Source organism: Enhydra lutris, unplaced genomic scaffold (assembly GCF_002288905.1).
Source record: "Enhydra lutris kenyoni isolate GAN:26980312 unplaced genomic scaffold, ASM228890v2 scaffoldscaffold98, whole genome shotgun sequence".
Lineage (NCBI taxonomy): Eukaryota > Metazoa > Chordata > Mammalia > Carnivora > Mustelidae > Enhydra > Enhydra lutris.
The window spans coordinates 1,453,236-1,467,677 of NW_019154182.1; the positions used below are offsets into that span (position 1 = coordinate 1,453,236).

The window sequence follows — 14,442 nt, forward strand, 5'->3', positions numbered from 1 at the left end:
GAGGAAGCAGGCTCCCCACTGAGCAGAGAGCCCGATCCCAGGACCCTGAGATCATGACCCGAGCTGAAGGCAGAGGCCCAACCCACTGAGCCACCCAGGTGCCCCTAAAATTTTTATTTTAAACTTTTAATTACATTATTAGCTTTTTTGGGGGGAAAAAAGCACATCTATCTTTGTTTTTGTATCTGGTTGTAGTTTTTGGATGTTAATAAATATTTTATCAAAAATTGGAGAGAACTACAGCTCCTCCATATCCAAAGGGACAAAAAGTACATCAGCTCAGTGAAATTTCAAAGATTCTAGTGAGGAGCATTGGGCAAAGATATTTTCCATATTTTTCAGGTGAGAAGGCTGAAGCAGAGGTTATTATGCAATTAATCTGAAACAGACTGGAATATGTTATTAGATCCCTCGGCTCTGGTACCTACAAGTTGCCTGGTACATATATTATTTTTCTCTGCTTGGTGGTTTGTTTTCCTCCAAGGCAAAACAAAATAAGCAAAAATCATGCAAAGGCCTGGCAGCAAGGCCTCAAGAATTCCAGATATCTGTTTTCTGCCCGTCTAGATAGCTAGAGGAAATAGATTGTAGTATCCTTTGAGAGAACCAGCATATAGGTGGCAAATAGATGTTTATTTTCTTGGTTTGAAGTTCAAAGGGACAAAAAGTAGGGCGGGTCATAGAACTTGGATAATTTCAGGTAGGGAGAGTTGTTAGCTTTAGCAAATAACCATACAGGACATCCAGGCAAATTTGTTCAGGACAAATAAGAAAAGCTTTTAGAATATAAGTATATCCTAAATATTGTGTGGGATGTACTTATACTAAAAAATTAGGCACTGTTCATCTGAGATTCAATTTTAACTGGTCATCTTTTATTTTGTCTAGCAACCTCACAGATCAACTAAATCTGTGTTTCGTATGCCAGATGGTTCTTTAATCACCTATAAGCCTGTCCTCATCAGGAGCAATAGGGCCCACAGCTTTGCACTGAAGCATTCAAAGTCAAATAAAACAAGTATTTTTAAAAAATCCCACTCTCCTGCTCTTGGTATTAAACTTGCTTTGCCTGAAATTGTAGAAACAGGTTAAGTGGTTGCTGCGTAAATTACTTTAAAAATTTCAATGAAGCTAATCGGATGAAAAGGTTTTAAAAATCACGAGTTGTGCTGTGCTTAACAGTCTTTTAAAGTTACATTTTATTTTCCCCTCTTCACACCTGGAAGATTGTCTTGAGGTGTGGTAGAAGGCGGAGCACAGTTTTTGGAAAACTGGGAGTCAAAAATGTATGGCCTTCTGGTTACAGAATGAGTAAGTCTCGGGGATGGAGGTAGGGCAGAGGGAATAATAGGTTGATGGTATTGTAATAGGGCTCTACGGCGAGAGACGGCGGCCAGGTTGTGGGAGCACAGCGTCATGTGTCGACTTGTGCAATCTCTACGCTGTGCATTACAGGTCAGCTACACTTAGAGAAAAAAAAAAAAGCTTGTGTTGTATTTAAATATGCAGCCTGCTGATTCCACTTCTTTTACACTTCCCCCTGGAGCTTCAGACTCACAGAGCAGAAGTCCACTCAACGTCTCCACTGGCCAGTCTTACAGGCATCTCATACTGGACTCTCTCCACACCCGACCCACCCGCTCCGTTCTCTCCAGGGATGGCAACGTTGCCCTTGATCTCACGCTTTCCACACCTCTCACTCCATGGCCGACTTTCATCAGCCCTGTCAGCCACCTTCAAGGCAGACCTTGAATCCCGCCACTGCTAATATCCCCCCACCATCCCCCCACCACTAAGCCTAGCATCTCTGTTCTCTTATCTTGACATGGGTAGGATTTCCCCCATCTTCCCCTATCCCATTCCCGTCTCTCGTCATCGGCAGCCGGAGTGATATTATATATGTATATTTAAAGACCTTGTCAAACTCTGGCTTTCAGCCTTTCAGGGGACATCCCGTTGTGTGCTAAGTAAAACCCACATCCCTCAACCTCGTTTCTAGGGCCCTCCACGTCTGGCCCCTGCCTGCCCTTTTCACTCACCTACCACTGGCCCCCGTGCTCACTAGCTCCAGCCGTGAAGACTCGTTTTCATTCCTCAAACACAGTCATCTTGTTCCTGCCACTGGCGTTTTATACTTGACTTCCTCCTCAGCCTGGAAAGATCTTCCAGATCTTTCCATCTTTCTGCCATTCAGGCATTGGACTGTCACCTCCTCCATGGAGCCTTCCCCACCATCTGTATCAAGCAGCTTCCCTCCCGGGGCCCCTCCACCCCTCCACTCTTGATCGTCTGCTTTTTTGTCTCGCTGGCCCTCATCAGTATCCGAGGTTATGCAATTTACCTGTGTCTTTAAGTGTTTTAATTAGGAAATAATTAGGAAACAATCTAAACTTTTAAAAGAAAATGTAATTTGATAGATATTTAGGTACTGAGATGCCCAGTCTCCTTTTCTTTTGGAAGAAATAAGATAGATATAGTAAAGTCCCATCCTCCCTTCTCTCCTCCTTCCTTTCTCCCCTTCCCCCACTGAAGTTAGAATGCAGCCTTCCCATCTGTGTTTTCATAGTTTTTATAATGTGTGTCAGTAAAGAATCTGTATTATAGACTTGATTTTTGTATTTAAAATTATATATAATGATATTCTACCCTTCTGGAACTTGTCTTTCTTCCACCCAAGGTTGCATACAGATTTATCCGTGTTGATACAGGTGTCTGGGGTGCTCTTTTACACCACTAGGGACTTTCCCGTGATATCAGTAAACCACAGTTTATTTTCCATTTCCCATTTGAGGGATACGTAGGATGCTTTGTGCTTTTTCTCTATTACAAACCACATTGCAAGTGAGCATCCTTGCCCGAGTCCATTTTTGTCAACGTCCATCTAATGTAGACAGTTGGAAGTAGGATTCCTGGCTCATAGGAGAGACAAGTGCTCAGAACAATTACCTAATTACCTAACTTATTCTCTGCATCTGGATAGGGCAGCTGGTGGTGCCCTAACTTTGGTGCACACGGAATCACCTGGAGGGCTCCTTAAAATACAGATTCCAGGGCCCCACCCCTAGACTTCCTATTCCATTAGGCGTGAGGTAGGGGCTAAGAACCTGCGTTTCTAACACATCCCACGTGATACCGGTGCTGTTGATCCAAGGACCACACTGAGATCCACCGGGTTTGGGTAAGTCAGATCTCAGCAATTTAAAACAACAAAGGCTTCTGCTCACATGGACAAATGCAGGTCAGAGACAGGGCTCCGATCACTGTGGCTCCGCCATTTCGTGACGTTACTTCCACACAGGCTTTCACAATCTGGGGACTTTCGTTCATTGTCTTCTTGGTTTCCTGTGTTGCTGTTGAGAAATTCGATGCCATTTGGACTCTCTGTTTTTATCTCTGACCGTATTTTACTACAATTATTTTCTCTTTCTCCTTAGAAGCTTACAGAATCATGATCACCATCGGTCTGAAATTTCATGATGACATGCTTTCATGTGGCTTTTTTGATCCATTGACCTTGGCACTTGGTGGATGCTTTCGTTCTGAACATGTATGCTTTTCTGTTCTGGAAAATCTTCTTGAATTATTTCTTTGATATCTTTATTCCCTTCATTTCTTCTGTACATTCTTTTTGGGATTCCTATTTGTCAGCTAATTGGACCTAATTGTCTAATCCTCTTAATTTTCTCTTCCTTTCTTTCCTATATATCCCATTTGCTTATATTTGTTTCCTCCTCCTCCTTCTTCTTAAGATTTTATTTATTTGACACACAGAGAGAGAGAGAGAGAGAGAGCAAGCGAGTGCACAAGCAGGGGGAGGGGCAGATGCTTAACCAACTGAGCCACCCAGGAGCCCCTAGTTGTTTTATTTTCTCGATGATTTATTCAACTCTGTCTTCCGAGCTTTCTGTTACTTTTACGTATCTATCATCATAGTAAAAAAATAAATTTCTTGAGGACAGTTTTAGATTGTAAATAAATGAAGCAGATAATACACAGAGTTCCCACATACTCCACATCCAGTTTTCCCTACTTTTAGCGTCTTACATTCATATGGTACATTTGTTACAATTAATGAGCCAATATTAAGGGATCATTATTAACTAAAACTTGCAGTTTATTCAGATTTCCTTAGCTTTTGCTGAATTTACTTTTTCTGTTCCAGGACCCCGTTAGAATATCACATTATACATAGTTGTCATGTTTCCTTAGGCTCTTCTTGACTGTGACAACTTCTCAGGGTTTCCTTAGTTTTGACGACCTTGACAGTTTTGAGGAGTATTGGTCTGGACTTTAGTAGAATGTCCACCAGGGATTTGTCTGCTTCTCTTATGATTAGACGAGAGTTATTGGGTGTGGGGAGAAAGACCACAGAGGTTAAATGTCATTTTCATCATATCATATCAAGGGCACAAGCTATCAACGAGATCAATCACTGTTGACATTGACCTTGATCACCTGACCTGACGTTGCTGTGTGCAGTCACTCAAGCTTCAGGGGACTAATGCGCCATCTCCTTGAGCACTCTCTATTTTTACTTTCTAAGAACTCTTTTCTCTAAAAACCTTGTTTTAAAAATATCTTTCATCCTTAGATTATGGTTGCAATAATTTATCTTTCTGAGGATATTAGGGTTTTTACAAGTTTTCCTAAACTTTGTATTTTTCTTCCTCCAAGTTCCCTCTTTACATGTTTGTTTCCTTCAGATTAGACTCTTCTCTCAAGCCTTGGTGGGTTCTTGGCTGGCTGTTCGTATTTTATGACTGGGACAGTGCAAAGCCGATGGGAAGCTCTTGTGGATCCTGTCACGTGGGGGCCAGCTGGCTTGTGCATTTCCCGGGGAGTATCAGTCTCTTGTGGCTGCTGTAACAAACCGCTACACACTTGTTGGCTTGAACCACAGGAGTTTGGTTTCTCCCAGCTCTGGAGGCCAGACGTCCAAAATCAGCACAGTATCCTGGGATAAAATCATGGTGTCTGCAGAGCCCTATTTTTTAAAAAATATGTATCCTTGTTTCTTTCTTTTTTTTTTAAATTAAATTAAATTTTTTTAATTTTATTTTTTATAAACATATAATATATTTTTATCCCAGGGGTACAGGTCTGTGAATCGCCAGATTTACACACTTCACAGCACTCACCTTAGCACATACCCTCCCCAATGTCCATAACCCCACCCCCCCTCACCCAACCCCCCTCCCCCCATCAACCCTCAGTTTGTTTTGTGAGATTAAGAGTCACTTATGGTTTGTCTCCCTCCCAATCCCATCTTGTTTCATTTATTCTTCTCCTACCCCCTTAACCCCCCATGTTGCATCTCCTCTCCCTCATATCAGGGAGATCATATGATAGTTGTCTTTTTCCGACTGACTTATTTCGCTAAGCATGATACCCTCTAGTTCCATCCACGTCGTCGCAAATGGCAAGATTTCATTTCTTTTGATGGCTGCATAGTATTCCATTGTGTATATATACCACATCTTCTTTATCCATTCATCTGTTGATGGACATCTAGGTTCTTTCCATAGTTTGGCTATTGTAGACATTGCTGCTAAAACATTCGGGTGCACGTGCCCCTTCGGATCACTACGTTTCTATCTTTAGGGTAAATATCCAGCAGTGCAATTGCTGGGTCATAGGGTAGTTCTATTTTGAACATTTTGAGGAACCTCCATGCTGTTTTCCAGAGTGGTTGCACCAGCTTGCATTCGCACCAACAGTGTAGGAGGGTTCCCCTTTCTCCAAATCCTCGTCAGCATCTGTCATTTCCTGACTTGTTAATTTTAGCCATTCTGACTGGTGTGAGGTGATATCTCATTGTGGTTTTGATTTGTATTTCCCTGATGCTGAGTGATGTGGAGCACTTTTTCATGTGTCTGTTGGCCATCTGGATGTCTTCTTTGCAGAAGTGTCTGTTCATGTCTTCTGCCCATTTCTTGATTGGATTATTTGTTCTTTGGGTGTTGAGTTTGCTAAGTTCTTTATAGATTTTGGACACTAGCCCTTTATCTGATATGTCGTTTGCAAATATCTTCTCCCATTTTGTCAGTTGTCTTTTGGTTTTGTTGACTGTTTCCTTTGCTGTGCAAAAGCTTTTGATCTTGATAAAATCCCAATAGTTCATTTTTGCCCTTGCTTCCCTTGCCTTGGCGATGTTCCTAGGAAGATGTTGCTGCGGCTGAGGTCGAAGAGGTTGCTGCCTGTGTTCTCGTCAAGGATTTTGATGGATTCCTTTCTCACACTGAGGTCCTTCATCCATTTTGAGTCTATTTTCATGTGTGGTGTAAGGAAATGATCCAATTTCATTTTTCTGCATGTGGCTGTCCAATTTTCCCAACACCATTTATTGAAGAGGCTGTCTTTGTTCCATTGGACATTCTTTCCGGCTTTGTCGAAGATTAGTTGGCCATAGAGTTGAGGGTCTCTTTCTGGGCTCTCTATTCTGTTCCATTGATCTATGTGTCTGTTTTTGTGCCAGTACCATGCTGTCTTGATGATGACAGCTTTGTAATAGAGCTTGAAGTCCGGAATTGTGATGCCACCAACTTTGGCTTTCTTTTTCAATATTCCTTTGGCTATTCGAGGTCTTTTCTGGTTCCATATAAATTTTAGGATTATTTGTTCCATTTCTTTGAAAAAAATGGATGGTACTTTGATAGGAATTGCATTAAATGTGTAGATTGCTTTAGGTAGCATAGACATTTTCACAATATTTATTCTTCCAATCCAGGAGCATGGAACATTTTTCCATTTCTTTGTGTCTTCCTCAATTTCTTTCATGAGTACTTTATAGTTTTCTGTGTATAGATTCTTAGCCTCTTTGGTTAGGTTTATTCCTAGGTATCTTATAGTTTTGGGTGCAATTATAAATGGGATTGACTCCTTAATTTCTCTTTCTTCTGTCTTGTTGTTGGTGTAGAGAAATGCAACTGATTTCTGTGCATTGATTTTATATCCTGACACTTTACTGAATTCCTGTACAAGTTCTAGCAGTTTTGGAGTGGAGTCTTTTGGGTTTTCCACATATAGTATCATATCATCTGCGAAGAGTGATAGTTTGACTTCTTCTTTGCCAATTTGGATGCCTTTAATTTCCTTTTGTTGTCTGATTGCTGAGGCTAGGACTTCTAGTACTATGTTGAATAGCAGTGGTGATAACAGACATCCCTGCCGTGTTCCTGACCTGAGCGGAAAAGCTTTCAGTTTTTCTCCATTGAGAATGATATTTGCGGTGGGTTTTTCATAGATGGCGTTGATAATTTTGAGGTATGTGCTCTCTATCCCTACACTTTGAAGAGTTTTGATCAGGAAGGGATGCTGTACTTTGTCAAATGCTTTTTCAGCATCTATTGAGAGTTTCATATGGTTCTTGTTCTTTCTTTTATTAATGTGTTGTATCACATTGATTGATTTGCAGATGTTGAACCAACCTTGCCCTGGAATAAATCCCACTTGGTCGTGGTGAATAACCCTTTTAATGTACTGTTGAATCCTATTGGCTGGTATTTTGGTGAGAATTTTTGCATCTGTGTTCATCAAGGATATTGGTCTGTAGTTCTCTTTTTTGATGGGATCCTTGTCTGGTTTTGGGATCAAGATGATGCTGGCCTCATAAAATGAGTTTGGAAGTTTTCCTTCCATTTCTATTTTTTCGAACAGTTTCAGGAGAATAGGAATTAGTTCTTCTTTAAATGTTCGGTAGAATTCCCCCGGGAAGCCGTCTGGCCCTGGGCTTTTGTTTGTTTGGAGATTTTTGATGACTGTTTCAATCTCCTTACTGGTTATGGGTCTGTTCAGGCTTTCTATTTCTTCCTGGTTCAGTTGTGGTAGTTTATAGGTCTCTAGGAATGCATCCATTTCTTCCAGATTGTCAAATTTGTTGGCATAGAGTTGCTCATAGTATGTTCTTATAATTGTCTGTATTTCTTTGGTGTTAGTTGTGATCTCTCCTCTTTCATTCATGATTTTATTTATTTGGGTCCTTTCTCTTTTCTTTTTGATAAGTCTGGCCAGGGGTTTATCAATCTTATTAATTCAAAGAACCAGCTCCTAGTTTCGTTGATTTGTTCTATTGTTTTTTTTGGTTTCTATTTCATTGATTTCTGCTCTGATCTTTATGATTTCTCTTCTCCTGCTGGGTTTAGGGTTTCCTTCTTGTTCTTTCTCCAGCTCCTTTAGGTGTAGGGTTAGGTTGTGTACCTGAGACCTTTCTTGTTTCTTGAGGAAAGGCTTGTACCGCTATATATTTTCCTCTCAGGACTGCCTTTGTTGTGTCCCACAGATTTTGAACCGTTGTGTTTTCATTATCATTTGTTTCCATGAATTTTTTCATTTCTTCTTTAATTTCCTGGTTGACCCATTCATTCTTCAGAAGGATGCTGTTTAGTCTCCATGTATTTGGGTTCTTTCCAAATTTCCTCTTGTGATTGAGTTCTAGCTTCAGAGCATTGTGGTCTGAAAATATGCAGGGAATGATCCCAATCTTTTGATACCGATTGAGACCTGATTTAGGACCGAGGATGTGATCTATTCTGGAGAATGTTCCATGTGCACTAGAGAAGAATGTGTATTCTGTTGCTTTGGGATGAAATGTTCTGAATATATCTGTGATGTCCATCTGGTCCAGTGTGTCATTTAAGGCCTTTATTTCCTTGTTGATCTTTTGCTTGGATGATCCGTCCATTTCAGTGAGGGGAGTGTTAAAGTCCCCTACGATTATTGTATTATTGTTGATGTGTTTCTTTGATTTTGTTATTAATTGGTTTATATAGTTGGCTGCTCCCACGTTAGGAGCATAGATATTTAAAATTGTTAGATCTTCTTGTTGGACAGATCCTTTGAGTATGATACAGTGTCCTTCCTCATCTCTTTAATTATAGTCTTTGGCTTAAAATCTAATTGATCTGATATAAGGATTGCCACTCCTGCTTTCTTCTGATGTCCATTAGCATGCTAAATTGTTTTCCACCCCCTCACTTTAAATCTGGAGGTGTCTTCAGGTTTAAAATGAGTTTCTTGTAGGCAACATATAGATGGGTTTTGTTTTTTTAATCCATTCTGATACCCTGTGTCTTTTGATTGGGGCATTTAGCCCATTAACATTCAGGATAACTATTGAGAGATATGAATTTAGTGCCATTGTATTGCCTGTAAGGTGACTGTTATTGTATACTGTCTCTGTTCCTTTCTGATCTACTACTTTTAGGCTCTCTCTTTGCTTAGAGGACCCCTTTCAATATTTCCTGTAGAGCTGGTTTGGTGTTTGCAAATTCTTTCAGTTTTTGTTTGTCCTGGAAGCTTTTAATCTCGCCTTCTATTTTCAGTGATAGCCTAGTTGGATATAGTATTCTTGGCTGCATGTTTTTCTCGTTTAGTGCTCTGAATATATCATGCCAGCTCTTTCTGGCCTGCCAGGTCTCTGTGGATAAGTCTGCTGCCAATCTAATATTTTTACCTTTGTATGTTACAGTCTTCTTTTCCCGGGCTGCTTTCAGGATTTTCTCTTTGTCACTAAGACTTGTAAATTTTACTATTAGGTGACGGAGTGTGGACCTATTCTTATTGATTTTGAGGGGGGGTTCTCTGAACCTCCTGGATTTTGATGCTTGTTCCCTTTGCCATATTGGGGAAATTCTCTCCAATAATTCTCTCCAATATACCTTCTGCTCCCCTCTCTCTTTCTTCTTCTTCTGGAATCCCAATTATTCTAATGTTGTTTCATCTTATGGTGTCACTTATCTCTCGAATTCTCCCCTCATGGTCCAGTAGCTGTTTGTCCCTCTTTTGCTCAGCTTCTTTATTCTCTGTCATTTGGTCTTCTATATCGTTAATTCTTTCTTCTGCCTCATTTATCCTAGCAGTGAGAGCTTACATTTTTTTATTGCACCTCATTAATAGCTTTTTTGATTTCAACTTGGTTAGATTTTAGTTCTTTTATTTCTCCAGAAAGGGCTTTTATATCTCCCGAGAGGGTTTCTCTAATATCTTCCATGCCTTTTTTGAGCCAGGCTAGAACCTTGAGAATTGTCATTCTGAACTCAAGATCTGACATATTACCAATGTCTGTATTGATTAGGTCCCTAGCCTTTGGTACTGCCTCTTGTTCTTTTTTTTGTGGTGAATTTTTCTGCCTTGTCATTTTGTCTAGATAAGAGTATATGAAGGAGCAAGTAAAATACTAAAAGCGTGGCAACAACCCCAGGAAAATATGCTTTAACCAAATCAGAAGAGATCCCAAATCGTGAGGGGGGGGAAAGGGGATAAAAAGAGGTTCAGAAAGAAAAAAAAAATACAATTAAAAAAAGGAAATGGATAAAGAAAAAATATAAAAATGAAAAATATACATATATTAGATAAACTAGTTAAAAATGTTAAAAAAGAAAAGGGTAAAGGTTAAAAAAATTTGGCAGGAGAAGAGAAAAAAAATTGAAAAAGAAAAAAAAATTAAATTAACTGCAAGGCTAAAGAATCATGGGGACAAAGCCATGAGTTCCGTGCTTTGCTTTCTCCTCCTCTGGAATTCCGCTGCTCTCCTTGGTATTGAAACTGCACTCCTTGGTAGGTGAACTTGGTCCTGGCTGGGTTTCTTGTTGATCTTCTGGGGGAGGGGCCTGTTGTAGTGATTCTCAAGTGTCTTTGCCCCGGGCGGAGTTGCACCGCCCTTACCAGGGGCCGGGCTGAGTAATCCGCTCGGGTTTGCTTTCGGGAGCTTTTGTTCCCTGAGCGCTTTCCGTAGAGTTCCGGAGGGCAGGAATGAAGATGGCGGCCTCCCGGTCTCCGGCCCGGAGGAGCCGAGAGCCCGGGGCCCCACTCCTCAGTGCGCCCTCAGAGAACAGCGCCCAATTACTCCCGTCACCCTGCCTCCGGCCACGCTCCGAGCTGACCGAGCCTGCGACCGGTTCAAGGTAACCCCGAGCTTAGCGCTCACTCCTCGGCTCTGTCTCTGTAGCCGGCTTCCCCGTTCTAATACCTGTAAACTCTGCGACACTCAGACACCCCCGATCCTTCTGTGACCCTGCGGGACCTGAGGCCACGCTGACCCCGCGTGGGCTTCACCCCGGTTAAGCCTCTGGAGCGATGTCCCTCAGCGGAACAGACTTTTAAAAGTCCCGATTTTGTGCTCCGTTGCTCCGCCGCTTGCCGGGAGCCGGCCCCTCCCCCCGCGGTCTATCTTCCCGTCGCTTTGGATTCACTTCTCCGCCGGTCCTGCCTTTCAGAAAGTGGTTGATTTTCTGTTTCTAGAGTTGCTGTTCTTCTTCTCTTCGATCTCCCGTTGGATTTGTAGGTGTTTGCAATCGTTAGATAAGCTATCTAGCTGATCTCCCGCTACCCGAAGTAGTCTCAGCCTGCTGCTTCTCCGCCATCTTGACTCAATTCCTGTATCCTTGTTTCTAACAGAGATTTATCCTCAGTGATGTCTTAATGTGCCCAAGACCAGAAAGGCTTTAATTCCATCTCTTCACAGAGGGAACCCCTGGTTTTGTGCGACAGTAGGGGAGAGATGGGGGTGAGGGAATGGGCCAAGGATCTGCTTACTTTTTAAACACACCTGTAACTGAGTTTCCTGTCTGCTGCTCTCTGCAGCCGGGGGTGCCTGGCACCTTCAGCTTCTGGGCCTTTCTGGGATTTTGTGCAGCGTGAACCAGGCTGTTTCTGGACCTTGATATAACGTTCCGGTTTCCTAAGTAAGGTACCACCCAGTTTCCAAATTTTTGTCATTGTTGTCATTTTTGTCCTTGTGGGTTTTTATACAAGCAAAGAAGACTTCCTTTTTTGTTGTGTGCATGTGTGTGCATGTGTGTATGGACGCGTGCTTGTGTGTGCATGCGTGCATGTTCACGTGGGTGCACGTGTGGGTGAGTGAGCATGTGTGCGTGCGTGTGGGTGTGTGTGCGTGTGCATGTGGGTGCGTGTGCACGTGTGTGCACACATACATGTATATTTGGCAGATAGCACTGATTTAATCTGCCATTTCAAATTCTATGTTGCTCTCATAGAGTGTAAAATATAAAAAAGCATGGAGATTTCCTCAAAACAGTAGAAACAGAACTACCTTACAATCCAGCTATCCCATTTCTGGGTCTACAGCCAGTGGAAACAGAACCCGTATCTCGAAGAGAGATCTGCAGTCCCAAGTTCATTGCAGGGTTATTCGCACAGCTGACGTGTGCTACCCACCGGCAGATGATGGATAAAGAAAACGTGGCGTGTGTGTAAACCACGGAATATTATTCAGCCTTCAAAGAGAAGAAAATCCTGCCATTTGAGACAATGTAGATGAACCCGGAGGACCTGATGTTGAGTGACCAAGTGAGGCACAGAGAGACACCTGCTGTAGGCTGTCCCCTTGAGGTGGCATCAGAGAAGCGGAGGGCGGGATGGAGGTTGCACGGGCAGGAGGAAGGAGGACGTGGGGAGGTGTTGGTCTGGGAGCACAAAGTGTCAGCTGTGCAGGACGAGGAAGTTCTGGAGAGCTCATGTGTGGTGTTTTCCACTCTCAGTTTTACCTATAGAATGGGTCTCAACCCCCCTAAGCCTACAGCATTTTTGTGCTGATAATTATTTTCTCCTTTTTTCTGTTGGTGGAGAGAATGTCATTGATCAATTTTTCTAATATTACCTCAACGTTGCCTTCCTGGAATAAACCCAACTTTGGAGTTAGGAGAAAAAACCCCAAATCCCGTGTCTCTCCACGCATGGTCCCCGGCGAGGGGGCTCGGCATCACCAGGACACTGGTCAGCAAGGCAGAGTCTCGGCGATGCCTGGGCCCTCAGGGTGGGGGGAGTAAACTGTGCCCCACAGGCCTTTCTGTGGGTTCGGATCCTTGCCCGCCTCTGACAGCCCCTGCGCAGAGGTGCATGGACACGACTCCTCTGCCCCTTCCCTGTGAGACAGCGTGGGAGCACTTGCTCGGGAGCACTAGCGTGAGGCCCACAGCGAGACCGGCAGGACGGCCGTGCAAAGACTCACCATGTGTCTGTTTTGGAAGTAAATATTCCTTCCATGAAGGCCTCTGGAGGCATCCACTTGACGGGCAGCATGGCGCAGCCTCCTTTCCGGTAGTAGCTGGCTCTGTGGGGAGAAGAGGAGACCCACGCTTGGTCCCGGAGGGAGGCTCTGAGTGGGAGCTCTGCCAGGCGACCACGGGCTGTGGCCATTCCAAGACTGAGATGAGTGAGGGGTTCTTGGGGCTCGGGAGGAGAGGAGGGGCACATGGGTCGTTGAAAATGAAGGGGAGAACTTTGGTGTCGTTTAACAGGAAGTGGCCCACTGCAATGACTAGAGTATCCGGTAGCGTTTCCCTGGATGGGTTTCCTGTGTTCTAGCTCACAAGGACTAACAGTACTCCACCTGGGGCCCGAGGCCCACAATCATGGAAGATCCGACCTGGGGGGACTGAGAGCAGGGCCTGTGTCTTGTCTGCTTTGGATCCTCCATGGGACTTGTGTGGTGTTTCTTTCAATAGCGGAGCTCAGCAAATAATCTGGGGAGCCAGAGGGACGCTGCCTCCCCCAAGCACACCCCAGCCGAGAACACAGGGCCGGTGGCAGAGCTGCCTCCCAAGTTGTGAGGTGACCGAACAGTTTTTATCATGAGCTGCGTTAACGACATCACCAACAAAAACTAGTAAGTTAGCTCACGCCTTTGAAGCCAGCTTCACCCGTAGCCCTGCATTCTCCTATTGGGGTGTGCTCAGGGAGGCAGCTCCCCACCAGCCGCCCGGAGTAATGACTTCAATAAACAATGGTCTCCCCTCATCCATGGGAGATATCATCCCAAGACTGCCAGTGGATGCCTAAAGCCACAGATAGTACCAGATCTTACAGGTCCCCGGATTTTCTCCTATGTACATGCTTATGATAAAGTTTGACTTATAAATTAGGCTCAGGGAGAGATTAATAATGAACACTATTTATACTACAGAACAGTTATAACAGTACAGTGATAGAAATGTGAATGGGGCATCTCTTTCTCAAAGTATCTTCCCGTCCTGTCCTCACTCTACTTCTTGGGTTGATGTGAGATGATAACAAGCCTGTGTGAGGGGATGGGGTGAGCCCAGTGACGCAGGCATTGGGACAGGAAGTTAGGTGACTCTTGACCTGCTGATGGTATGTCGGAAGGAGGGTCACCTGCCTTCAGACCACACTGTTGACCATGAAAACTGAAACTGGGGAAAGGGAAACTGCGGATAAAGGGGGACCCCTGGACTGAGTGTTTACTCTGCTGAGTGCTGAAGACATGAATAAGTCACAGTTTCTCTCGCCCCAGCGTGGAGTGGGAGGAACAGACACACAGACACCTGCAGTGGAGACGAACACGTATAGTGATGGAGATGTGTGCGAAGCTCAGGGACACAGAGGCAGTGGTGAGAGACAGGAAGAGCGTCACAGATGGGGGCCAAGGGAGCTGAATGGTGAGGAACTCTCTGGAAGACCATTCCT

The 14,442-nt window shown here is 43.6% G+C and overlaps 1 protein-coding gene across 1 annotated transcript in view; it reads right to left on the reverse strand.

Moving 5' to 3' along the window:
• LOC111139287 (ALK receptor tyrosine kinase) overlaps positions 1 to 14,442 on the reverse strand; it is a 671,342-nt gene that overhangs the window by 5,611 nt on the left and 651,289 nt on the right. Inside the window, exon 26 of the mRNA XM_022491523.1 lies at positions 12,968 to 13,069. Coding sequence (XP_022347231.1) covers positions 12,968 to 13,069 — 102 coding nt within the window. The remainder of the gene's footprint in view (positions 1 to 12,967; positions 13,070 to 14,442) is intronic.